Below are 27945 nucleotides of genomic sequence, written 5' to 3'. Positions count from 1 at the left end.
TTGCTTTATTTATAGACAAATTATATGACCAATAACTAAATTTTGATTGATCAAAAATATGAATATTATCTCTAAATTATCTTCATTTATTTAGAGACAAATTATGTGACCAATAATTAAATTTTGGTTGGTCCAATTTAAGTATTATCTTCAAATTATCTCAAACGATAAATATATGACACAAAAGTGAATTGGTTCAACTATGTGTTTTTAAAATAATTCAACCAATAAATTAATTATTTTATGATTAATTACTTAGTTATGACATCATCAAGTCCACTTGACAGCAAGTTTGAATGATTTTTGAAGTTGTTTAAATATGTTTTGAATTTAATTTATTAATGCTAAAAACTTTCATACATTTGCTTTTGAAGTGTATAAGTGTTTCTTTATGAAAAATGATCAAAATTACTTGAATGATTTTTGAACTTGTTTGAATAATATTTGAAGTTGCTTGAATGAGTTTTTGAATTTGTTTGAATAGTTTTTAAACTTTTTTAAATAAGTTTTGAAATGCCTAAGTGTTTTTATGTGAAAAGTTTCAAAATTATTTGAATGATTTTTGAAATTGCTTTAATGATTTTTGAACTTGTTTGAATAGTTTTTAAAACTTGTTTAAATTAGGTTTAAACCTCCCTTTGCGTTTAATGTTGAAATGTTCTAATATTTGGCATGAATTTGGGTTCAAAAAGAAGAATTTTCTATGTTTTAATCTATAAGTATCGATATTTTAAATAGAATGATTTTGCCCAAAATGTACAAATACATTTCAAAATATATCGATATATTTCTAAATGTATCGATACATTTAGCTTAGAACTAGCCGTTACATACGAAAATAAAAAAAAATGACTATTTTTTTCATCAAACCTTCTCAAATGGCTTTAAAGCTTCTCTTACTATAAAAATAACTTCTCCAACACATGTACAAGGTTAGAAGAGTGGAGAAAGATATCATTTGAATAAGAATAAAACCTTATACAGAAAAAGAGAGAAAAACTAAGTTAGAGCAAGCAAATTCAATTCTTCCACCAAGCTTTTAAGCTTTCTTAAGCCATAATTCCTTTGTGCCTTCATTCCTATCTTTTGTAATCATTTTTATACTCATCATACTTTTCCTATATTGTACTTATTTAGCAAACCTCACCTTTGAGGTATATTTGTTATTCAAAATTGTAAGAGAGAAAATGTTGTGCCTTGGCCTTAAAAGGTATTGTAAAGGTTGTGCTTGATCCATAAAAGACATTGTATTAAGAGATTGTGCTTTATCCTTGAAAGTCATTGTGATGGTTTTGCTTGAGCTTTAAAAAGTAATTTTCATAGTAGATTTGAAATTTCCTAATGAGTTAAGAGAAAGGACGTAGGTAAGGAGGCAGAACCTTTATAAAAACATTGTGTCTTCTTTTTTTTATTTTTCATTCCTTGAATTTACGCATTTACATTAAAAATTTTATCAAATTTGTTCTTAACTTGCTTATTTTTAATTTAATCTTCAAATTATTATTGGCTCACTTTGATAGAAAAACAAATTTATGAAAATTATTTTTAACTTGACTTGATTGAAAGCTTGAGAAAATTTTACACTAGTGCATTTTACCTTAAAAGAGTTTAAAAATTTATTTTCAACTTATTTGGTCATTATTTTACTTAAATTACTTTTAACATGTTTTAAAGTGAAAACAAATTTGAAAAATTTATTTTCAAACTTACCTTCATAAAAAGTTAAATTTATTAAAAAAAAATTTTAAAACTTCGATTCATCCCCTCTTAGATTTTTTTTTATTATTATAAAATTAACAATCCTAACATATTTAAATATTATTACGCCTAAAAGTATCAATACTGACTATTGGGCACAAAATCCAAGTAACCAATGGCCTTTTTTGGCATTAAATGCACTCCAACGGGTCCGACAAGCTTCCCACCACATGTATGAAGAGAGAAGCCTCTGAAAAATACAACAAGAGAGGTACAAGTTTCAAGCATTAAGTACATCTTCACTCTCTCTCTCTCTCTCTACCTTTTATTTTAAAATCTTCAAAGCGTTATATTTATTGAGTTGAAATTCATTTACTTCTCATTATTTATTTCTCAAATTTTCTGTGTTAATTGAATTTATCGACCTCAGAGAGGCATCTTAGCTTGTACATCTTTATTTGTTACATTTTGAGAGAGGTTATGCCTTAACTATTAAAAGGTAGATGGTTGATTATATCTTAATCATTGAAAAGATAGAGAAGTTAAACTACTTTTTAATACTCTCAAACTATTATTTTACTAAAGATCAAATTTTCACAAGAGTTTAGTGTGCTATAAAAGTTTCAAAAAGGTTTCCAAGCTTGCAAATATTTGTTACTTTCAAAATTGCAAAAAGTTTATAACATTTCAATTCACCTCTTCTTGGTGACTCACCCTTATTTCATTGTCATTTAAGCTAACCAAATCAAATTCTCTTAAAAATTTTTAGCAGAAACTTTTTTTCCTCTTTCTTTGTTTAAACAATTAATTTTTACTAGCATTATATTTTAAAAAAGTTATAAACTATTTAAAAAAATTCAAATAAACTTTTATTATTTTATTATGTTCAATTAAGTTCTTTTACATTTATTTTGGATTAAATATGTTTTTATAACTAACGGTTGATTAACTACAACAAGTCATAATACGATTTATCATTTTATGCCAATATTACACTAATATGAAAGGTGAAAAATATCAAGTTACCATATCATTGTACCACATCATTATGCTACGTTATTATTTATAGTGACATGTCAACGTGCCATGTTAACACTATATGGTATAAAAATAATAAATAATCTTTGACGAACGTCAATTAGTTAATTGTTTATTATAAAAAGTTATTTAATTTAAAATAAAAAAATAAAAACTTGATTAAATATAATAAAAAAATAAAAATTTTCTTAAAATTTTTTAAATAATTAAAAATTATTTTAAGTATTATGCTATTTTTAATTTAGTTACCAAAATTTATTGAAAACATTAAAGTGGATTAATCCACCAATTAGAAAAAGTAAAGGTGATTAATTATTGGTAAAATTAGATGCACAAAGTACCTCCTTTTTTCTAAAACTTTGAAATTCCAATTTTATCCTTAAGCCCCACCCTCGACTAATTTATCTGGGTAGGCCGTCTGACACGCTTGGCTTGTTGTAAACTTGCACAAAAGACTGAAAGAGTAATTTGGTCATTTCATTTAAATCCACGTCACTTCCCAAACTCCTTGTCTGTTTTCTCCATCATTTTTACACAAACAACAGCGACACAATCCAAAACCCCAAATTTGCTCAAAAAAATTAAATTAAAAACAAATTCACGTAATCAGAAAAAGAAAGTACAGAAGAAAGAAAGAAAAATAGAAAATTCGGTCGCCTTTTAAAAATCAAAATCCGGATTCGTTTTTTTTTTTCTCAATTTCACCAGATCTGGTTTCCCTCAATTTTCATTTGTCGATCCCAAAACAAACAGCAAACCCTAAAAAGACCGAAAAGAGCAAAAAGAAAATAAAGAAAGCTATGTTCAGATTCGAATTTGAAAAGATCAGGAAACGAATTTGATTTAATACAGGGAAATTTTTTTAGTTTGTTCCTTTTTCTCGTTCTGTTTTTTTTTTTTTAAAAAAAACATTTCCCGTTATGGCCGACGCTCTCTCCGTGATTCCCGCTTCCGTTCTCCGTAATCTCTCCGACAAGCTGTACGAGAAGCGAAAGAATGCGGCTCTTGAGGTTTTTCTTTCCTTTTCTTTTCTGAATTTCCATGGAATTTCATTTCTAGGGTTTTTTTTTGGTTTAGTAATTGAATTGCTTAATATTTTGTTATCATAATTATGTGCAGGTTGAAGGAATTGTGAAGCAGCTGGCGTCGTCGGGAGATCACGAGAAGATATCGGCGGTGATCAATTTGTTGACAACGGAATTTACCTATTCGCCACAAGCAAATCATCGTAAGGTTGGTGGATGATGAATAATTTCGAGAAATTTGATTTTTTTATGAGAATTTGTATCTATTTAATTTCAGTTCTGGCTTATTTTTGTTAAATTTTGGTGTTGCGTTCATGTAGGGAGGATTGATAGGTTTAGCTGCTGCCACTGTTGGGTTGACTTCTGAAGCTGCCCAACATCTTGAGGTAAGGATTAGTTTGCCTTTATATAGCTCTATATAAACATGATAAAATCTTATTAGAAACATGTAGAATAATTTTACCGTGGCAATGGTATTTGAGAACTAAGAATCGTCTTTCAAGGTTTAAAGATTTCTGCTCTATGATTGGAATACATAAGTTTTGTTGATATTGAAGGTAGGGGAAGTGTGATCATAATGTTCTAGCGCTGTTAATGTGGGTATTGCGACTGTTTATGAATATCAAAGCAACTGCCAGTAGGCATACATTTGGTTTGCCTTATTAGTTATTACCTGACATAAGCTATGAGATTTTTCATCCTAGATTTAATAAACTTTAGTTTTTGACCTTTGGACTTCTGTGATCTCTAGTGGGAAGTTGGAGATATATACTCATTAGGGCTGAACGTTGGTCGGTTTCAGTTAATGGGGAAACCAAAACTGACCAAACTGATGCTCTAGGATAACCGACTGAAGCCGACAGGTCATCATGAAAACCTGGTCAAACCAAAATCGACCATGTAGGTTTCAGTTATAGATTTTATAGCATTAATTCTCAAATATGAAATACCCATTCCATTCACAGCATCTATTAATGCTCAAGCTCAACTATTTAACCATTTATTACATAAATCACTCATTTATTACATAAAGTTCAGCTATAAATGCTCATTTTACCTTGTAAATAAATGCATAAGGAAGACTAAGGCGGCCTGCGAGTGCACATGTGATGCGGTGGTGGCTGGCGGCAGAGTAGCAGATGGCAAGTGAAGATGGAGGGAGGGAGGGTTTTTAATTTTAGGGGCTCTTTAATTTAGGGTTTGAAATTTGAAAGGCTGCTGATTGGGGAGGGGGACGGAAATGGGGGGGGGGAAGGGGAATTAATGAAGGTTATAATAGGATTCCACTCCCCCATATATTAAAAATAATAAAAATAATCCCCCCTTGGTTTTGCGACCAAACCGATTAGCTGAGGAAACCGGCACTGAATAACCAGCCCGTTTGGGGCCGAAACTGTCGATTCTGGTTGGTTGAGCGGTTAAATCCGACCTGTGCGCAGTCCTACTACTCATAATGGGAAATCAGGCTGGCTTTTGCTGAAATCTTAATGGGATATAAATAATCCTCTTTTTACAGAATTAGTTGGAGAGTTTCTAGAATTGCCATGGTTGCTTTGTTGAACATTGTTATTATGATTACCTGCATGATGTTCATATTGTGAGCTTAGCCCATTCCTATTTGTCATATAAGTTGTAGAGAACAGCTTGGATGATGCTTTGATCACTGTAGTTGTTCTTCTCTAACCCCTTGCTTTTGTGCCATTTGTGTGGATGTGAGAGGCATTATATCAATGCAGCTAAACTTTTCTAAAAAATGTTGCTAGAGCTATCTTTATGCAAGATTGCTTTGTCATGGAGGTATAGGTTTAGCTTGAGGATTGTGAGCTAAAGTCATTGGTAAGTTGTTTTGAGCCTGTGAGTGTACTGCTTCCCATATTATTGAGGGTGGACAACAAAACCAGCTAGATTGGGCAATGGGAATTGATAATTTAGCATCACGTCATGTGGGTCCTACTTAGTAGCTTAGCTAGGTTGGCTTCAGAGGATGGTGGCAGCTGACAATGTTCTTTTGCAGCATTAATTCCTTTCAACTATCACTTGAATATTTTATCATTGATGCTTTTAATTGGAGAAGGATTTGATAAGGAGGTGGTGTGACCTTTTCTTTCTAAAATACCACTAGATGGTATATATTCATCTTATGGAATGTTGGAAGGAAATTTTTTCGTTATAGAGTATTGAGGTTTGAGTTCTTGCTCATTCATGTTTTTAAGCGAATTGCTTTTTGTTTTGAAAGACAAGGTATGAAGGAATTAGTTTACCTTTGGGCATAAGAAAAGTAGGAAAACTAAAAAGACTCTAGTAAACAATTTGCTATTATACTCTAATTTTACGCCTGTTTACTTAATGAAAATAACTTACAGAGAATTTCTTTTGTTTTTTTTGGCTCTTTCCTGTTCATAGTTTTGGTTATAAAAACAGATTATTTTAGAAAATATCTTTATTGAGTGGGAAATCAAGTTTAATTTCCAGAGAAATGACTTACTGCTCTTGGGAGCATGAATCCATTCCTAGAATGGATTTTATACTTGACTACCATGGATAATTTATCACTGAAAAAAAAAAAAGTGCAAAAAACTCCCTTGTGTGCCACTAATCAAAGCTGTGTAGAAATGCAAGCCAAGGCATTCTGGTAATTGGTAATGCATTGGTGTATTTTCTTATTTGTTTAATGTGCACATGTGAGTTCTTTTCTCATTTTTGGATTACACTTGTATACGCTTCTAAAGAATTGGAAACACTTAGAAAGATTGAATTTGACATTTGATGCACATCTAATGACATATAATTGAGCAAGTCCTTAAATTATTGTTTCCTTTGGTTTTATATCTTATTCCTGAGAAAAAGGTTGATTTAAAAGCTCCCAAACCACGGAATAGCCTGGTATTCTGACTGCATCTATCAGTAGGTTTCTATTCTCTGCCAGTCTATGCAGCTTAGCTTGGGTGGCAGGGTCTTTATCTTTTTCCTCTCCCTTTTAGTCTTGTAGGGGGAGAGAGGGTGAGTGTTGGGCTGTGGCAGACTATAGGGGTTGAGATTGTATGTTGTTTCATGTAGTTAAAAGGGAACCCTGCCCTTGTTTCAAATGATATTCTTTCTCAATTAGAATGGAAAGTAAAATTGGAAAAATTTTGCCTGCTGTTATGTTGGATGATTATTACTGTGTTTGAAAAAAGTGTCAGTTTTTTTTCCCAGTCAATTGTTTATTTTGTTGACATCTATTCTCTCCTCTTCTTTTGTATATAATTTAATGACTAATTTGCTTTCAATTTAATCTGCCAGCAAATTGTTCCGCCTGTGCTTAATTCTTTTTCTGACCAAGATAGCAGAGTTCGTTATTATGCTTGCGAAGCTCTATATAACATTGCAAAGGTGAAAGGAGATTAGGTTGCTTATAATTTTTTTTTATCATTTCTTTTTTTCTGGACTAATAGTGGACAGGTATTCTGTCTTCTGCTGTACAGGTTGTCAGAGGAGATTTTATCATATTCTTTAATCAGATCTTTGACGCTTTATGCAAGCTATCGGCTGATTCAGATGCCAATGTACAGAGTGCTGCTCACCTTTTAGATAGGCTTGTGAAGGTTAATTATTGCTCCCTGATCTAAATGTTGGCATCTTGGTAATTATGTGAAATATGGGAATTTATTGCTCTTCTATTTTACCATGTGAAACAGGACATTGTTACTGAAAGTGACCAGTTCAGGTGTGCTTCATTCTCTTCCAATTTCATTCCATGAATCTATTATATTTAGAGCTCTATTGGGAATAGTCTGGGACCTTTTGTTATAATGTTATTTGTATGGTTGCTTCTTCTTCAGTATTGAAGAATTCATACCATTGTTGAGAGAGCGCATGAATGTCCTGAATCCCTACGTCCGTCAGTTTTTGGTTGGATGGATAACTGTACTGGATAGTGTTCCAGATATTGACATGTTGGGTTTTCTCCCTGATTTTCTTGATGGTAATAAAGTTTTGTTCTTTTAAACTAATGTGCTCCCTCTCTATGAGAAATTATTTTAATTAATTAGCTCTTGATAACTTTCAGGTTTGTTTAATATGTTAAGTGATTCTAGTCATGAAATACGACAACAAGCTGATTCAGCACTTTCAGAGTTTCTCCAAGAGATCAAGAACTCCCCAGTAGGACTTCTACTAACTTTTTACTCTTTGCACATTGGATTGGCTCCATGGCCACTTTTTTTTTTTTAAGTTTCTTACACCAATAATTGTCTTTTTTAACATCTTTATGGGAATAACATGACTGATACCTTCAACCGTTTTTAGTAAAAGAAGTTATGACTTTATTATGTAGCATTTACCAAAGTATTTCTCATAAAAAGAAAATCTTTTGTTCATTTGTAATTTTCTGACTCGAGCAGTGCTACTCTTGAAGTCTGTAGATTATGGTCGCATGGCTGAAATACTGGTGCAGAGGGCAGCTTCTCCTGATGAATTCACTCGGTTAACAGCTATCACATGGGTAAGTAGAATTGGACTTTATGTTGCCGTAGAAAGGGAAAATGTTTAAAGCAGAAAAGATGTAAAGAATCTTAAAATGGAATCTTCTGCAGTCAATTCATTTGTCCATACTATGATATTTTTTATTTTTCTTGTTGTACAGATAAATGAGTTTGTAAAACTTGGTGGAGATCAGCTTGTTCCTTATTACGCTGACATACTGGGAGCCATTCTCCCCTGCATATCTGATAAAGAAGAGAAAATTAGAGTTGTAAGTTTGTTTCTTCTAGAGTCTCCTTAATGTATCTTAAAGGACTATCTGCCATGTCTTTTAGAAACTCATGTGGAGTTCTTTCCTTTGTGTTCATTTTGTGTGTTTGTTTTCATATTTTTGTATTAGGTTGCTCGTGAAACCAATGAGGAGCTTCGTGCAATCAAGGCTGATCCAGCAGAAGCATTTGATGTGGGAGCCATTCTCTCCATTGCGAGGAGGTGTAGTTTTTGTAACCTGGGAAAAATGCTAGGTTTGAAATGTTACTAGCAGTTTGCATGTCCAATATATAGCTCTTCTGTATTTTGAAGAGCTATAGAAAAGTGCTTAAAATGGTGTCTTGTTTTACTCCTGAAATAATTTAACTTTGCAATGATTTTCTAGTAATTACTAGTTCTTTTGATCGATCAGGCAACTGCTTAGTGAGTGGGAGGCCACTAGAATTGAAGCATTGCACTGGATATCAACCCTTTTAAACAGACATCGTGCTGAGGTGAGGAGGCAGTTATTTGTTAATTTCATGTACATCTGGTTGTGTGCCTGTTTTCTCATCATTTTAGTTTTTTACTATCATCATATTGATCTTATTTGCACAAAAACGTCATCAAAGTTCAAGTTTGTATTATTGAAATATTTAAAAATTCTTTGTGATAAATCTCAAATCTTTCAACGTTATGCCTCTAGGATGGCTGTTTTTTCATGTTTATGTTCTTTTCTACCATTATCTTCACTTTGAAGTTTCAAGGAGTGTCTCTCTCTTTATATGCATTGTATTGGCACTTGAAGATGGTTGTTAAATTAAAGGTAGATGCAAAGTTCAAGAGGTCTTGATCAAAACTTAAACTAGCCTTTTTTATTCTGAACTATAATATAAGTAGACTTGATATAACAGCCAACCATGAGATCTTGATGGCTGCCAAAAACAAACAAACCTTCTTTACTTCTTCTTTTGGTAATGGATATGCATAGTATCTGCATTTGAATAAAAGACATAATTGACCTTTCTTTGGAGCATTGTAAGCACTTTTGGAGGAAGCATATGTGATGCTGCATACCTTAAATCTTTTCATGTATGATAATGACCACAGTGCCTGTGTAGAGGCATGATAATTTCAACATAAATTGAAAAGAGTGGATAACCTCATATCAAATTTGTAATTTGAATGTTATATTTGTTTGCAGTTTCTGATGCCAGTGTTGCTCTAATATAGATGATGTTTGGTTTTTCACCTGAAACAGGTCTTGTGTTTTCTAAATGACATATTTGACACCCTTTTGAAAGCTCTATCTGACTCTTCTGATGAGGTAAATTTGTGCTTCTGCTTAAGTGTTCTGTATTTAATTTTTCTATTAAGGTTTTTCTTTTCTTTATTTTTGTGTTGTATATTGGTTTCACTATAATTACAATTTCAATAGAATGTTCCCAATATGTATTATTTTGCACCTTGGATGAAACTGTTACTGAAAATTCTAGCTAACTCAGCTGGCATGGCAATATCTCTGTAGTCATCATCTCATTTCTGTTGTCAAACATTGGACCTAAAATATAACAAATGGAGAAGGAGGGGGGGGGGGGGGGGGGGGGGGGGTGAGGCAGGAATTTGTAAAATAGAAAATTTTTGAAGGAGGCTAAAATTCCTATATTTTGCTGTGAGAGCACTCAATTTAGTTTGCTTCTGTTACCGTCCTTATGATTGTTTTCTTCATTTTGCTAGAATAACTTCTATCTTAATCCATTTGACATTATTCCAAAATTAGGTACAAGTTACTACTAGTCAGTCCATTTAACATTCATTTTTTAGTGTCTTTTGTTTCATTCCTAGAATCTTCCATCATTTGTGGCTGTGCTTTTTTTCCAACAATTCGCTCTGCTTGCTGCTATCTTTATCTTGAAGCTTGTTACCGAATTTTTTGTCCTTCTATTATGCTGAATGGATGATAATGAAACAATGGTTAGGGAATTTTCTTTGCCTATATATAAATGGATGTCATTATGTTGGAACACATCTTATGTAGCGTCTGCTTTTACTCTCAAGTACCTGGTATTGTCATAAAATTGAAATTTAAAACTGTTCATATATGATTTTATGATTTGGAAGTCCAACTATTTACAGATTGTCTCTTTGTTAATATGTGTGTGTTTGTGTGGTGTTGACCTAAAGGTGCTGTTGTTTGTGTATACTAATTTATCTGCAATTTGGATTTTTTGCGTCAGGTGGTGCTTCTTGTTCTTGACATTCATGCATGCATAGCACAAGATCCCCTACACTTCCGCCAGCTTGTTGTTTTTCTGGTGCATAATTTCCGGGTTGATCATTCTCTTCTAGAGAGGTATTTTAGGCCCTTCAAGCCCCAGTTCCATTTTTCTTTTTAATTAGAAAAATATTATTATTATGAATTGTTTTGTTGAGCACTCAGGTAGGCTACATGGCCTACTTGCTATGGTTGTTGGAATTACATACATGTTAATCATCTCATTTGCAAATCATTCCCCTGTTTTCTTAGGCGTGGTGCTTTGATAATCCGTAGACTTTGTGTTCTCTTGGATGCTGAAAGGGTCTACCGTGAGCTATCCACCATACTTGAGGGAGAAGCAGACTTAGATTTTGCCTGCATTATGGTTCAGGTCCTGTCATGTATTTAAGAATACAATAATGCAGTAACGTTGAAATAGTTTCTTCAGGTCTTTATTAGTAGAATGGTATTGCGATTAAGAACCCGACTATAAATTTTCTCCTCTTGTGTTTCAGGCTTTGAATTTAATTCTACTCACTTCTGCTGAGCTATCCGAGCTTAGGGAACTTTTGAAAAAGTCACTGGTTAATGCTGCTGGAAAAGATTTATTTGTTTCTTTGTATGCTTCATGGTGCCATTCACCCATGGCAATCATAAGTCTTTGTTTATTAGCTCAGGTAAGAATCTAAACTCCTTTAAATGGCAAGCCAGTCATGCTCTTTTTGTGTGTGATGGGCTGAGGGAAGAGGTGCAGGGTTGCACCATCTACTTTTGTGGTTGTTAATCTTGTATTTATTTGCTTGATAGACGTACCAGCATGCAAGTGCTGTGATTCAGTCCCTGGTCGAGGAAGATATTAATGTCAAATTCTTGGTCCAGCTTGATAAATTGGTTCGCTTGCTCGAGACACCAATCTTCGCTTATCTTAGATTGCAGGTGCTTAAATTATATACTAGCCACTCGCCTTTACAATCTTGTCCTTTAATAGCTTTAACATGACTTACAGGAGATTGTAACATTGCATAAGTTCTCTCTTTATTTAGGTTTTGGTTTGCTTCTGATATTTGCTTATATTCCTGCTAGTCTTGAACAGTATTTTGATTCATGATTTTTTGTCTACCTATAATGTCTTTCTCTAAGTGGGTATGCGCTGTTGTATTTTACTCTATTAAACAAAACTATGCTATCGCATATGCTATTTTTTGTTTGTTTGTTTGTTTTTTTTTTTTTGCCATAATATAGATGCATACTCACATGGTGATGTCAAAAAATTTGCCTTAGCACAAGCATTTTATGATGGGATAATGATGGGCATTCTGAAACCTTCCTTATTGAAAAGGTTATGCATCAGCATTTTAGTGATTGGTCAACAGACTTTTATATGATGAACAAGTGTCCTTATTAGATAGTTGCATATCTTCATGTACTTAAGGGTAGTCTGCAGCTTTCTGGTCATTTTAGTGTGCCAAACTATATTAGCCTTAGGTGGATTAAATAGTTGTCCCATTTTTTTTTGAAAATTGATTAATTAGTTGTCGTTGTAGTTGCATTTTTTTTTTCAAGTAATTGCTTTATTTCTATTTTGCTTGTTTGTCTTCTGAATCTAGAAGATTTCTTATGTAGCTGATCCTTTTTCTGATTTCCAGCTTCTTGAACCCGGAAGATATATATGGTTGTTGAAACTATTATATGGTCTTCTAATGCTACTTCCACAGGTATGTCTGTGCTGCTTTCTTTTTTAGGCACCCTTCTCCCAAACTAAAAAAAAAAGAAAAAAAAAAGAAAGAACATTGGTGCAAACTTGACCTCATCAAAACATTTCTTTTACTCTAGTGTTGGCTATGTGGATGGTTGGTTGGTTTTAAGGGGACAATGCAGATCTCACTGTGTGTTTTTGAGCTAGTCACAAACTGAACACACACACACATTGTGAATTAGTTTTTCATGTCTAAATGATACTGACCATATGATTTAACTGCAGCAAAGTGCTGCATTCAAGATACTGCAAACTCGTTTAAAAACCGTGCCATCATACTCCTTCAATGGTGATCAACTCAAACGAACATCATCAGGGAACCCATACACCCAAATTTTACATCACAGTGGATCTCAAATCACTGAGGATGGTGATATAAGCCAAGATAATGGGAATTTACAGAATGGAATTAACTTTGCTTTGAGGCTGCAACAGTTTGAGCAAATGCAGCAACAACACCGTTTGCTTGCAAAATCACAAGCACAACTACGAAACAGTTCCAGTTCATTATCAAAGGTGTGTGAGCTGCGTGTTGATAGTCTCATTTTCATTGTCTTGCATCATTATTTTAATGATTTGTGTTAGATGTATGGCAGTATATTGTGAATTAGGCTAAAAAAGAGTGGAATAACTGCAAATTAGAACATTTAGTTGAATGTTAGGGAGAGGTCAAACAAAGCCCCTCCTGTAAGAAAGTTGGCTTCATACTCTTATTATGCTGTATGTCGTGCTATTGGCAGAAATAGAAAGGTCGTGTTGGCTGTCCTTTCTTTATAATGCTTCACCTTTATTTACATCTTTCCGGATTGCCATACCGATGATCAACTTGTCACTTATCTCCTATCTCCTTGTGTATATGCAGGAAGGACAAAAAGCACTAACTCGGCGACCTCCTACATCAGACACAAGCAGGCCTCCTTCAAGATCATCTAGGAAAGGCCCGGGGCAGTTGCAACTTTAATTCTCGTTGCCAGTTGGTAGTTGAAGGTCAATTATACTACGATCTCAAAGGGTGAGATGTGGTATAGTTTGTAAAATTGTATATCATAGTAGTTTGTTTTATTAAGCTTAATGGGAGTTGGGATGGTGAAAAATTGGGATTTGAATATAAGCTTGGGGGTTTTCCAAGCTATTCATTTTTCCTTTGTAAACAGGAAAACCACATGTGGTTCTGTTATTTTTTATTGAAAACCACATGGATTAGAGGGAGATAATTATTCTAGAAAATGCAGTTTGTTTTTTTTTTATAAATCCGTTCATGTCTCATAGCGATCTTACTAAATAAGGGAATCGCTAATTCATGTACAAATACATCTTTGGTGAAATTATGCATCTACTCTTTTATTCCATGCATAATTGATTCTATTGGGTTGTGTAGTACTCTCTCATTTGTTGCCCGCTGACTCCACACATATCATATTTATGAGCTAACCCTCGGGTCTGGGTTTGAGTATTCAAGAATTTAATTCAATCATTATTATATATTTTTTATTCAATATATGAACTTCAAATGTTTTTTCTCAGTCAATTTTTTTTCTTAATTATATAGTAAAACATATAGAAAATGATTTAAGTGATAATTTAATTGGAAGAAATAGGTGAGAATAATAAATGAGAAAGACATTTGTTGATGGTCCCTCCTGAGTCGTGATGCCTTTTTCGTCTTTGTCATGGTCTGAACAACGGAGAAGGAGTGCCTGTACGAGTCGGGTCTTTTTCCTTCCATTTCTCGAGTCAAACAAAGCATAAAAACCTCCTCTCCTGCCCCCCGAGTTAATTATCTTTCTTTGAAACAACATATTAAATGCCGCGTTATTGCTGGCACGTTGATTGGTGGCTGTTGAACCACTAACGTTTCCATGGCTCCAACTTGTTCCATGCTTTTCATGTAGCAGTCCTCATATCTTATTCGAATCGTGCTCTTTTAAGAAAAAGAATTATGCACCAATGATTAAGCTAAATGGTTGTTATTTTAAGATTAAGACTGGGTCTAGAATCCAGCAGTTGCTCAGCCAGATTATGCTTGTGTTAAGACTATCATCAACTACAAGCAGTTGCCTATTTACAGTTCAAAACTGTCATATGAGCTACTCAAACAATCCTCTTAGCCCTTATATCCACTCTCTATTTGTAATTTGCCAAGCTCCCCAGTCTAGCACCTGTAGACAGTATAGCCAAACCATGTAACCAAGAGTTTAATAGACTGTTCCTATATGAACCTGGCTATACACAAATCTATATTCAGCCTTGAGATCTGCCAACTAGAAAGCATGAAACCAACTCTTTTATACAGCCACTGGATTTCAAAACTGTCTGCTCGATACTAGAATTCTAGAAGAAATCACCGGACATTTAATTACAAGGAGGCATACTTAATACCACGAAGACTTTCTGCAGCTGTACCACGCTTTTTACAGGCTTAATTTTATTACTAGTGTTTATAAAGCATATATCTTCTCAAGGTCAGAATTATACTCATCCTCGTCTGATATATTTGCTGAGTATGACCATGAAAAAGACTTGCTCCCACTTGCCCTTCTTATTCGTCTCTGAGAGTCGCTGCGAAATATCCCAAAATGTTGTCGAAAAACAAAATAGCACATGCTCGCGAGTGTGCCAACAAGAATCGGTGTTCCCACTATGGTTATGGTAACAGCCATCCATGAACTCCCTTTTCCCACAACCACAAAAGCTACGGCCAAAAACGCTCCACAAGTGCAAGCGCAGGCAGCCCACATCAGCTTGTTAACTACTGATACTACCTGCTTCTGAGCTGTTGTGTCCCATGCAACCAAAGTGATCTGAACAACGACTACGGCCAGAGATATGAAGAGGGATATAGCATTCAGGAGGCAGAACACACGGAAACCTACGTGATAAGCTATGTTAGCCTTCCCCGCATCTGGTCCATCTGTTACATATTGACCAGGCAAGTTGAAGATAGCCAAGAAAGCTATTGATGCAAAGAGCACAGCAACAACAGTAACAGAATTGGTGGTGCTCTGGACAGCTTCTCTGTGAAGCTTCCTAAGTTCCTTGGCAATTCCAGAAACTCTTCGGTTGGTTTTTTCATTTTGTAGAAATTGTGAGTGCACCTCATGCTTAATATCAATCACAGTCCTCTTAAGTTCCATGGCTTCATCTACTTGGCCAACATACCTAGCATGCTTAGCACCCGCCTCTGTCAGAGCTTCTTTAATTTCCTGTGCAGGTTCTCCGTACTGGAGTTTATCAGCCAAATCCATTGCAGTTTCACACTGATTATTAATGGTGTTGACATCGATAGATCTATAAGTTAGCAACAAGCTCACAATCTGAAAAGCAGAAAACAGAATATGAGTAGAGGAACAAGACCAAAAATGAATATGAGGATTACATAATCCTCAACATTCATAATCTTAAGTTATAACTCATAACTTGTGTGATTCGCTAGTCTCAGATGAAGAGATTCTCATGCGATTGAGAGATGTAGCTGCTAGTGTGCAGAAGTGAAGTATCATTTTTAGTTCTCGTTGAGATTCTATTATATTCTTTCTTAAGTGAACTTGCCTTGCCTCATTAATACCTTTTGAAGGGTGAACTGAGGAGACTGACTTTTGGCAAGCAGCACATAATTTGAATTATCCTCTCAAAATAAGCTCATTATCAAATAATAAAAATTTCACTGCCACCATTTATGGTATAATTACAGAAATGTACTAACAATCCTCTCTCCTTGAATGTCAATAGAAGCGCTGACTTTAATTAGTAGCGCCAGAACTACCGGAAAGTAACTGAAAATGGGAGGAAATGAGGAATGTTCATTATAAAAACGAACAATTAATTTTACTTTTATCTAAAGCAGACAAATGTATAGATAGATAGAAATCTGCTGTCACCATATCTGGTATATGGCAGAGAGTGTGAGATGAGAAAGAGGGATACCTGCGGACGAGATTTCCTGGTAGCTATATGCAATGCTGTGTTTTCCTTTTTGTCACGTTCATTCAGTATGGAGTGATCAGCAAGCAATATTTCATCTACTACAGCAGTATTCTGACCCTTCACAGCCATATGGAGTGCAGTTTGGCCTTTCTTATCTTTGATGCTCACAATTCCTTGATCGCAGTCTATAAGAGCTTTAACTATATTAGTAAGGCCATACCTTGCAGCTGTATGCAATGCTGTCTTTCCATTTTTGCGCACTATCCTTATGCAGCTTGCATCAGCATTCAGTATAGCATTTACCACATCCAAATGATCTTTAACAGCTGCAGAATAAAGCGGGCTGGTGTTTGTAGGGTCACAAAACTTACAAAGCTCCGGCCAAATGCCCAAAAGTTCCTTCACTATACCTACAATGCATTAATCCATATTTGTCAATCACGATTCAGAAATAGTAAGAAACTGTAGGCAAGATGCAATCGAAGATAAAGATGCACCAAGATAACAATAACAATCCTACGAGGAACAGGCTCAATTTTAATTGATCAAGACGTAGCCATATTGTTAACGTTCCTAAATCACATGGAAGTTAATATTTGCAAGGCTACACAACAACAATACCCGTTTTCAGCTCAAAGTTGCGGGTATTTGGGTCTGCTTTACTGGACTGATTGAGCAACCAGGCAAAACCAAGCTCCAAAAATCTATTCAACTCTATGTGTTATCCCAACTTATAAAGGAACACAGCTAAACAACAGTACATACACAAGGCAATGACAAAATTATGAGTTGATTGAATAGTTAAACCGATTACACAAAATCTTTCAATTCCTCCACCAGATGCATCTTTTCCATCAAAATTCATCCCCCCACCACCAAAAACACATAAAAGAAAGAAAGAAAGAAAGAAAGAAAATTTCCCATCATCAAAATCAAGCTAAATAATAGAACCCAATTTCAAAAATTAGGCAAAGGAATCAGAATCATACCTAAGTGTCCTAACTTAGCAGCAACATGAAAAGTGTTCATATCAGACTTAGACCTGATCTTAACAATCTCAACATCACAGAACTTGAGCAAGTAACTGAAAATCTCTTGAAAATTGCTCTCTGCAGCAATATACAATCCACTAGCTCCTGACTCACTCTGTGCTGCCATCAGATCAGACACCGCCGATGATCCATCAGGCGATTCTTCTTTTGTCAACTTATCCAACAACTGCTTGACAGACTCAAGGTCCCCAGATCGGACAGCTGCAAAGAAAGATTGCTGAGTAAGGAAACGTAAAGGCTTTGACTCCATCACCATAGCTTCTGCCTTCTTCTTCTTATTCTTCGTCAGTTTTTCACTCTCCTTTCCTATTCATTTACAGGGTTGTTTTTTTTTTTTCTTTTCTCTAAAGTTTCTTGTTGTTTTCTTGGCTGAAAAGGATAATGGAGCTATGGCGTACGAGTGGTGGTAGCCTTTGAATTTCCTCAACAAGACCTTTTGGTTTTATGGTAATGGTTTATTTGAATGATTGAGAAATGTCATGGGGTCTGTATTTGCAATCATGTGGCAGAGTTGACTATTAAGGAAAAGCAAGAACCTGGTAACTCGACAAACAGCATAGTTGTTTTTCACTGTTGGATTTTTGGTATGTCCTGTAATTGTAATACTATAATCTAATATGCATACATATGGAAGCTTAAATGCTGTCAAGAATCTAAGAATCTCAACTGTTGGGTTTCTTTTTTTTTCCTTAAGGAATTCGTTGCTCTTTCTTGGGTCAGTTGCTGTTGGGTAAGTAAGTTGTACAATGCAACACTTAACATTTTGGGAGTGACATCAGTTAGATGTTTTGTTTCGTGAAAGTAACTTTCATGTCTATTTGTCTTTTAGACTTGTACCTCTCTTTTTGTTTTCCTGATCTTTCTTTTTATTCTTTTCTTCTTCAGGTAAGGACTGAGGAGGACTGAGCAGCTTCCAGAAAACCATTCGGCCTCTGCCCTGTTTGAAATTCTACTATATAATATACTCCAACCAGAAGAAATTCAATATATAATTTTTTTTTGTTCAAATTTACATATGATTGTGACTATAAAATATTAATCAGTTTGAATTGGATTGAATTCTTTATGACTTTGAATTAATTCAACCTGAGATTTTATTAAAATTTAGTTAGTATTGAATAAGTAGAATGAAAAAGGAACAAGTAAAAAAAAGAAGTCTTTCTAGTTGCCTTTTTCCTTTTCAACCTCTTGCATTTTTTTCTGTTGAAGTATTTAGGCATAGTGTTAAAAAAAATCTTAAATTATTAAAAAAAAATTAATTAAGTTTTTATTTTTTTATTGCGTTCAATCAAATTTTTTATTTTTGTTTTGACTCAAATAAATCTTTATAACTAATGATTGACTAATTATTTTTAATCAAAATGTCCATTATCATTTTATATCCATGTGACACTCAATTGTCTTATGCGAAAGATTAAAAATGCAATATGACGATGTCATAATGCTACATCAATATGTTATGTCATTATCCATTATGGCATATTAACATACCACGTTAGTGACATGTGACATAAAAAACGATAAATTACATTTTGATTAAGTCAGCCATTAATCATAAAAACTAACTTAAAATAAAAATATAAGAACTTATTTGACTCAAAAAAATATAAGATCTTATTTAAATTTTTTTAATAGGTTAAGAGCTTTTTAAGATATTATGTCAAATATCTACCTCTACATTTCAACATTTAATACTTCTTATCACTTAAAGCTTGGTTATGGAAGTAAAATTAAAAATTGAGTTTGATGTAAAAGTAAAAAATATTTGAAATAAAATGCATGATTTTATTTATATGGAATAACTATATCTAAATTGGTATTATACTTTAACCAATTGGCAGTTGTTGACTTTTAATTAAACATAATTTTACTATTTGAATATCTAAAAAATATTTTTATATTTAAAAGAAACTTTTATTAAAGTAGAAAAAAGTAGCAAAAACATTCACAAAAGGGAGCTTAGAATACGTTGTGTAAATAATGAAATTTTTTTTAATTAATTGTATAGTATATATATTTTGATTAAAAATAAATGAATGAGATAAAAAGATGGTAACTAAGTAAATCAACTCGTATTTAGACTAAAGCCGCAACAAAAGATTTACAGAGGCCCATTTGTGACCTTTGGATTCCTGAGCTTTTTAATCTTGGGCCTATTGGAAAGAACAACAAATAAAATTGGAACCATAAGTTCATTTGGTAACTTCATAGCCATGGTGGGTCAGACCTGAATTGGATGGGTTTGGTTCGAGGAAGCCCAAATCCTTACTCAATATACTTTTTCTGATGGGCCGGTAAGAAGGAAAGTAAAATAACAAAAAAAATAATATTAATATAATATTTTTAATTTTTTATTATATTCAATTAAATTTTTATATTTTTATTTTAAGTTAAATAAACTTTTATTAATGATAAAATGATACTTTAACTAATAATAATTAATAACTACAAATCATAAAAAATTATTTAATTCAAAAAAAAATATAAAATTAGTTTAAGAATTTTTTTTAAAATATTAAACATTATTTATTATTTACTTATGTTTGACACAAGAGATGAAAAGGCAATCGAAGCAGATAAGTGGGAATAAATAAAAATAAAATACCAGAAGCACACCGACAGAGAATGAGGAAAGTTGAAGGGCACGTGGCGGGCTCCGGAAATATATTTATTTTATAAAAATAAAAGAAAAACTTGATTTTGGTCAACAGTAAGCCGCTAAAATTTGAATAGGCTGCTTTAACTATAGTATAAAAAGGGTTTGTGCAATTTGATCATCGACTTTGCATGTTTCACGAGAGTTGCAGCTGCTTAATGAAACAGCACCAAAGAGTCCTTTCACACTTACAATATGATTCTATTTTTTAATGCATTTTTGGTCCATTAAATAGATTCGTAATTTTTTATCGAATTAGGTGAATTTGAACCCTAAACAAAGATTAAGAAAACTGATATATTAATTATTGAATCAAATGTTCGAGTGTTATATATATATATATGTTTAAAATTAAAATGATAAAATTTTATCTTATTAATCGAGAGAAAAATGTTTAGATGAATATAATATTTTTTTTCCTAATAAATGGAAGTAATGACTTTGCATGAGTAGAGTGAATTTACTCTATTAAATCTCATACCATGTTAAAATTAATACCTAGTTACAATTTATTTTTGCTTTTGACACAATAGAAATATTTATTTAAAAATTAAAATAGTAAATCAATATATACAAAAAAATCTCAAATCTCTTCAATTAAGGAAACAAATCTCAACAAAAATCCCGAAAATCATGGGTTATTAACTATTATCACGCATTGAAGTCCAATTTAATCTCTTTTGAATCCAAATAGAGCATGGTAAAAATCCAACTACCCTACATATGCAAATCTTTCTTTTAAAACTTAGATGAGATTCCGTAAAATCTTTCTTTAAAAGTCGGCTTGCTCAGCAAATAACTCACCCATTTATGACTGCTCTCTGATGTTTTGTTGGAGGAAAGTTTAGAAGGAAAAATCATAAAGGAAGGAAGGGAAGTTAATGTTTTGAGGCGGATTTACAGGTGTCAAAATGTTATTGGGAGAAATTTAAGAAAAAAACAATGAAGGAGCTTAGCCCCACTATGGCATTTCCCATGCCAAATATGTCTCACGCAAAATCAAAATTGAAAAGACATGCTCACAAGTTCTGTTGTTCTCCACAAATTGTTACGATGCAATCACGCCTAAACTCCCTCTAAAACAAACCCACCGATCCTCCATATTTAGCATCCAACGATACTTTTAAACTCCCAAAACGAAAACCCGAATCGAAATCCGGCTCCGGTTACAACTTCAATATATAACCACCAACCCCGATTTCCCCTCTCTCCCAAAACCAATTTTCTGCGTTCTTAATCTCTAGCATTGCTCTTTCTTCTTTCTCCGATCTCCTTTCAACTTCGGGGGTTTTTTTTTTTTTGGGGTTATATCGATCTTTGAAACGAAGAGCCAGCAATCTAATGGGATTTGGGTCGATTTTCAATCGGAAAAAGAAGCGACATTCTCTTTCGAACGCCTCGAATTTAACAGGTTCTCCAGCCGTCGGGGCCAATGGATCATCGTTCCTTCAATCTCCAATGCGAACCCCGACGAGAAATTTAACCCAAACCCAACTCCAAGAGCTCGAAGAAGTCTTCAAGAAGTTCGATGTCAATGGCGACGGCAAGATCTCGTCATCCGAACTCGGTTCCATCATGGGTTCCCTCGGCCACAAGCCCTCCGAAGACGAACTCCAAAAGATGATCAAAGAATTCGATGCTGACGGTGATGGGTCCATAAATTTCAAAGAATTCGTCGAGCTGAACACCAAAGGAGTCGACTCGGACGAGGTTTTGGAGAACCTCAAGGACGCTTTCTCGGTCTATGACATAGACGGGAACGGCTCGATTTCGGCCGAGGAACTTCACGAGGTTCTGAAAAGCCTTGGAGATGAATGTTCGATTGCAGAATGTAGGAAGATGATAAGTGGAGTGGATAGCGATGGAGATGGGATGATTGATTTTGAAGAATTTAAGGTTATGATGATGGCTGGGGCCAGGTATGATTCCATTGAATCTTAGAGAGATGTTACTGTCAAAATCGAACGATGATCTTTTAGGGGCTTTTATTTCTGTTTTTGTTTTTCTTCTCTCTGGTTTTCTGGATCTAAGGTGGCTGCTTGATTGGTTAGGATCAACTTTTTTTTTTCCTTTTTAATTTCTTATTGGTTGTTATGGAAATTGTGTATATTCTTGGATTATTTTGGATTTTACTTTCTATGGAATTGAATGGTTATTTCAGCAGTAGTATAAATTTCAGCTTCTTTATATTTGCTTCCATGGGAGACACAAATTTAAATAGTCTTTCAATTCTATAAATTAAACTATATAATAATTATTTTTACTTTATTCTATTTTAACGAAATAATTATTTCACTTGTTTTATTCAATTTCGCAAACTAAACACTTTCTTAATGAAGCTCTTAATGAATTGAAGGTCAAACTTGCTTTTAAATCACTTTTCATTTCTTTTAAATCGAAAGAAATTATACATAAATTAAAAGATTTTATATAAAAGTGAAATATTTTTTTAAATTACGAATTATATAATATTTTAATGATTTTACAGATTTTATTTAAAAACAAAACATTTCTTTTTTAATTATGAATTATACGATATTTTAACGATTCTTAAATTTTTTTTTCTAAAAATTGAAATCTAAAATTTGAATCTTTGTTATATTTTAACCATCCATTTACCTTCTACTTGAAAAGGACTTCGGATGGTATAGTTGTGTATATTCATTTATATAGAACCTATTCTTGATTGTTTTTCAAGAAAAATTGAATACAAAAACTATTATAATCGCAAAAACAAAATGAAGGCTTATATCGTTAGTGTTTATCATTTTGTACATTCATTCCTACTTTATTAATAAAATATAATTTTCTTTTTAATTGTTTGGATTTTGACGTAGCTGAAAATGTTCGACAATCAAGATGGTTTGCCAATATATTGCTAAAATTTGTGATCAAAGTGTTGAATATGGTATGCTGCCTTGATGCAAAAAAGGTACATTCTGACAGTTAAAAATTTAGTAACTGATCGTTAAAAGTAAGTGGGTAAAAAGTTTGTAGTTGAGCTGTGTTGGTATTAGCGGCATTTTGTTATGAATGATAGCATAAAGCCTCAATGAAAATAGAAAACAAACTAAGAAAGACGAAAACTATGTACATGTGACAAAATAAAAAATAAACACCGATAGATATATAAAGTTTATTATAACCTCGGATAAAAGATTATGGAAAAAGTCAAAGGGCACAACATTTTCTTAATAATAGATGAAAGACTAAACAAACTAAACAGAACTGAAAATACATTAAAACAAATGACTAAAAATTATTTTTTGGCAAGAATTTATCATGTATGAAATAAATTTTATATCGATAATTATTACCATCACTATATTAACAGTCATAAAATTCATGTAATTTGGTAGTGCGTTCTTTGCCAATTGTATTATTTTAATAATGGTTGTGTTGTCAAGGAACGGTCCAAATTCAATATGTGATTTGCGAAACGAAATGAATCAAGATGAGCTATGGTTGGTAGTAGCCTTTCTTTTTCAGCCAATTCTTCCCTTAACAACGAAAACGATTTTTTCCAACAACTAATGGATCATCAATGACAGAAGAAACTGTTGGTGAACTTAACAAATTGTGAAAATTAACCGTAAAAGAAAATGATAGAAAGGGATAAAAATTAGCCATATACAAAGTTTATTAAAATTTTAAATAAAAATTCATAAAATAACTAATCGGTTATTAATGAACAATAAATAAGGAACAAAAACAAATTGAACATTACAATAAGATAAGACAAGAAAAAATAATAAAAAACAAAGAAATAGGGAAAAAACTATTGTTACATGGATAGAAAAATCAAAACTAGATGATAAATAGAAACAATGAAAACACAAAAGTTTAATCATACCATAGACCGTGACAATCCTTCTTGTCTTTAGGCTGGTAACTTGGTAGTCAATAGAAACTTGTAATTAAGACGAGTGGGATAAAGATTAAAGAGAAAGATGTTAATCAGCTTTGCTTGGAGTTCTTTTTGGGTGCTGTTGCCTTGCATTAAACTGTGTTATCAAGTTGACGTGGAGTCCTTTTTGGGTCCTGTTGCTTTGTCTTGCATTAAGTTGTTTTTGCATTAAACCAAAAAATTTATGATAGGATAAAGAAGTGCAGTAAGTAAAGCTATTTGTAATTCTAAATCCTTTTCTCTCACACATTATTTGTTATTTGTATAAAAATGGTACCTTGTCTCGGATTCGAATATAACCAAGTAAATCACTATGGAAAACTACGGTATAGCTAAACAATGCAACACCAACAATTTACTCACAATAATACGTACATTATATACGCTACCCTAAAGCATATATGTTCTTTTATTTCCCAACATTATTCTTGACCAAAGTGATTTACCTGTAATAGAAGTACAGTTGCTTTCATGGTTATTTCCCATAACTTGTGAAAAGGAGATTCTTGGGTTTGCAACAAATGGGATCCACCATTAGATTTACAACAACATTTAATACAACTACATCTATCTTTCCACAGTTTTGAAACAAAACCAATAACTTTTAAATTAAAGATGTTCTTGCTACAACCTTTCAAGAAAAAAAAAAGATATTCTTGTTACATAAACAGACTTACAGCTGAACTTTACTATTGGATTGTATTTTCCAAAGTAAAAATTTCATTTTCAGGCACTTTAAGATTAAGTTTGGAATTTCCAATTTCAAAAGAGAATCATATGGAAGGAAATGATAACTTAGTGTTATTAAGAACAGAAAATCATTGCGGCAAATATTAACCTCAATAGCCTTTTGAATAAGATCCTTCCTTTGTTGTGCATTTGACACATGACAAACCACACCCAACACTTGAATTCCTCTTTTTTTAAGCTTTTCAAATGCCTCATCCATGATTTTCTACAAAGCAAACTAAAAAGCTATTGGAATAAGCGCAAAAGCCAATCATATAGATTGTAGCGGATACTCCTTGTTAATTAATGTATTATGGCTTTTTATTATGAAATGAGATATAATTTTTTTTATATTATGCAATTTAAATGAAATGAAAAAATGAAGTAAATATTTTTGTAAGAATATAAAAATATTTTTATATTTTTGTATATGGAACACTTCTCATGTGTTAATTGTGTAAATACTCTTTAGACTTGAGACACCAAGTTGTCTCATGTGTGGATTGTTATGCTTTGACTTCAACTCTCTGAGTCCAAACTAAAGATGCTTAAAAAGGATTAATGTTAGGTATAGTATGAAACACATGGAGATAAATGAGCGGTCAAGAGAAGAATCATCACTCTAAGTGATTTAAGGGACATATTCTACTTGTTCTTTGTTCACACTAGCCATACGAAGTCCTTGGCCAATGCGACTTGGAGATAAGGAAAAGAGTTTCCTAAGTTTCAAATAGAACTAGTGGTGAAGCCCAAAAGAACTAACACAAAAGGATATGAGAGTAGACACTATACCATACTCTCATTCTTTTTGTGATATACATGATGAGGGAATGAATTACACTAATAGTCTGGACATTGAAAGATTGTTAAAGAACCATTTAACTCTTCTAATAATTAAGTGACCATGATAAGTTGCTAAATCTCATTCATAGTCTATAATCATAAAGTGGTTGATATGATCAATGATAATTTTAAAGTGGTTTGAATTTATCTAATCCTAAATTTAATTTATGGATTACATATTAAGATTATTACCAACATGCTAAGAATCTAATGTGTCATACACAATAAGTGACAATAAGGATTAAATTGAGAATGTGATGATTTAAGTTGAATTTAAATCATACATTGGGTTTTAATTTTCAAAAACTTAATTAAAATTAATTTAATTAAGTATGTGATCAATATTATAAATAGTTATAATATTACATCTTTAATAAAATCCAAAACTGTTTTTAACCTAAGTATAAAAGCTCACTTTTGAACCATTCTTCTTTGTTGAATACAAACAAAACCTACCCACTCTAGTCGCGTTTTGTGAGAGAATTCTTAGTGAAGAGATTTTTTTTGACATTAGGCAAAAAGTGAGTGAGGAGTGAAGAGGACAATCACGTGTCCACATTGCTAGCACATTGACGTGATTGAGAAACTGCCTTCTTAAAGAAGATTTCATTGCTACCGTGCGTGCAATAAAAACGAAGCAATTGAGTGACTCAAGTTCTCTTTCTTTTTTGTAATGTATCGTAGTTTAAAAAGAGAGGAAGAAACCAAAGAATAGAAGATGACAAAAGGACAAAAAAAGAAAACGAGGGCAGGAATCCCAAGAAGAAAACAAAGTATAGAACAGATTAGAGAAAGAAAGAGAAGAGAGAGAGTGGATGGAGTGCAAAAATTGAAAAGGACAAAAAAAAAGATCCTGTAGCACGGGGAAAGAAAGGACGTAAAGACATTGAATGGAGAGTGCCAAAACCAAAAAGAGAAAAAGAAACCAAATTAAACGTTTACAACACCAACACTTAAAAACATTGCAAAGCCCCACGGGCTCCTCTGTTGACTTCTTCCTTCCATGTGCAAAACAAAAACGCCAATAAAACTTGTTCACGTGTAACCCAATATGACTCACAGAGGCCAAAAGCATTGCAAAGGCTAGGAGCTTTGCTGAGGCATCCAAAAGTCCACGTGTCACACAAAGGACCCCTAAATGTAGCAATCAAAGCAAGCAAAAAGCGTGGCCAAACGTAGGGTTTTTTTGACCTCCCTTTCAATTGTAGGTAATAGATTTGTTATTAATAATAATAGCCTAAAAAGAAATTGATTAGTAAAAAGTAATATTAATTTAAGTTATTTACAAAAAAGATTGAAGTTGTATCGTAAATCTACATATATAACTTACAAAACATTTAGTTTGCAAAATGAAATAAAAGAAGAATAATTTAGTTATTATTTCGAACAAAACGTGCCATCAAGAATGAGTGAGAAGTCTATTCGAAGAACCTGTAAATTATTGAAAGTCGAAACTAATCATGTTGTGATTTAACTTCATTGACTATTCACTGTCAACTTGTAATTGGATTTTTTTTCTAAAACATGAAAGAGTGTGCAAATGCTATGGATCAATGCAATTTATTCTTTTTTTAAGAAAATTTATTTATTTTTCTTTGAAATAAGTAATTATATCAAATTTTATCTTAATATTTGATTAAATGATATATACATGTATGTTTTCATATTCAAATTTTATCTTAACTCGATTGACAATAATATCCGATATTTACATCCATAATATGAGTATGAAGTAATTTTAAAAAAATTTCCATAAACAAAATGTGTAATATCCACAACCATTTTCATATCATAATGGAAAATATTGCATAGTTTGAATTCTAAATAAATTTCAAAATGTTAAGCCAAGCTTGAGTTACTTTTAGGTTTTGTAATAGCTAATTGCTTATTTATTCTCAGATTAATATTATATATTAATTTATTTTTTAATAAAAAACAAGAAAAATATTAATGAAATGGCATTGCACAAGTAATTAAGTGTTGAATTTATTTTTGGATGAATCTACTTAGCACACAATTTCCAAATACTCTCATTTTATACATCCGAACATTTAATTTAATAATAAATATATGCATTTGAATAGCTTTTGTGATTAAGGAATGTGGTGGGACAAAAATTGATTGATTATATTCGGATGTATTTGATGGAGCAGAGATTGGTGATAGTTTATGTAGCTCATTAATAGCTCTAATTCCAAAAACTACCTCACCAAAGTACATCTCTCAATTTCGGCTTATCAGTTTGTTATCGATAGTCTACAAAGTATTAATGAAAGTGATTACTAATAGAATAAAGCCATGTATAAGCTCGTTGATAGTAGAGACGCAAGCAAGCTTCATCCCAAGGAGG

At 32.8% G+C, this 27945-nt stretch overlaps 3 protein-coding genes across 3 annotated transcripts; 2 read left to right on the top strand and 1 right to left on the bottom strand.

The window, feature by feature from the left end:
- The first annotated feature begins 3270 nt into the window (after positions 1-3270).
- LOC18609872 (ARM repeat superfamily protein) lies at positions 3271-13834 on the top strand. The gene is made up of 20 exons (XM_007045200.3): positions 3271-3746; positions 3856-3969; positions 4082-4147; positions 7044-7133; positions 7226-7345; positions 7439-7467; positions 7583-7725; positions 7810-7904; positions 8158-8244; positions 8386-8493; positions 8623-8714; positions 8905-8986; positions 9733-9798; positions 10709-10824; positions 10999-11119; positions 11244-11405; positions 11536-11664; positions 12375-12443; positions 12710-13000; positions 13347-13834. The coding sequence occupies exons 1-20, from the start codon at positions 3657-3659 to the stop codon at positions 13443-13445; spliced, it is 2169 nt and encodes a 722-aa protein (XP_007045262.1). The 5' UTR covers positions 3271-3656; the 3' UTR covers positions 13446-13834.
- A 912-nt stretch (positions 13835-14746) lies between these two features.
- On the bottom strand, positions 14747-17943 carry LOC18609871 (Ankyrin repeat family protein). Its single transcript, XM_007045199.3, has 3 exons — positions 17398-17943; positions 16409-16818; positions 14747-15798 (listed from the first exon to the last, which is right to left on the bottom strand). Exons 1-3 carry the CDS (start codon positions 17714-17716, stop codon positions 14923-14925), a joined length of 1605 nt encoding a protein of 534 aa, XP_007045261.2. The 5' UTR covers positions 17717-17943; the 3' UTR covers positions 14747-14922.
- Positions 17944-20984: 3041 nt separating this feature from the next.
- On the top strand, positions 20985-22289 carry LOC18609870 (EF hand calcium-binding protein family). Its single transcript, XM_018114659.2, has one exon. The coding sequence runs from the start codon at positions 21458-21460 to the stop codon at positions 22055-22057; it is 600 nt and encodes a 199-aa protein (XP_017970148.1). The 5' UTR covers positions 20985-21457; the 3' UTR covers positions 22058-22289.
- The last annotated feature ends 5656 nt before the right edge of the window (positions 22290-27945 follow it).

The sequence above is a fragment of the Theobroma cacao genome, chromosome 2 (assembly GCF_053813885.1).
Source record: "Theobroma cacao isolate CCN51 chromosome 2, ASM5381388v1, whole genome shotgun sequence".
NCBI lineage: Eukaryota > Viridiplantae > Streptophyta > Magnoliopsida > Malvales > Malvaceae > Theobroma > Theobroma cacao.
This window is presented reverse-complemented; position numbering and strand designations above follow the sequence as displayed.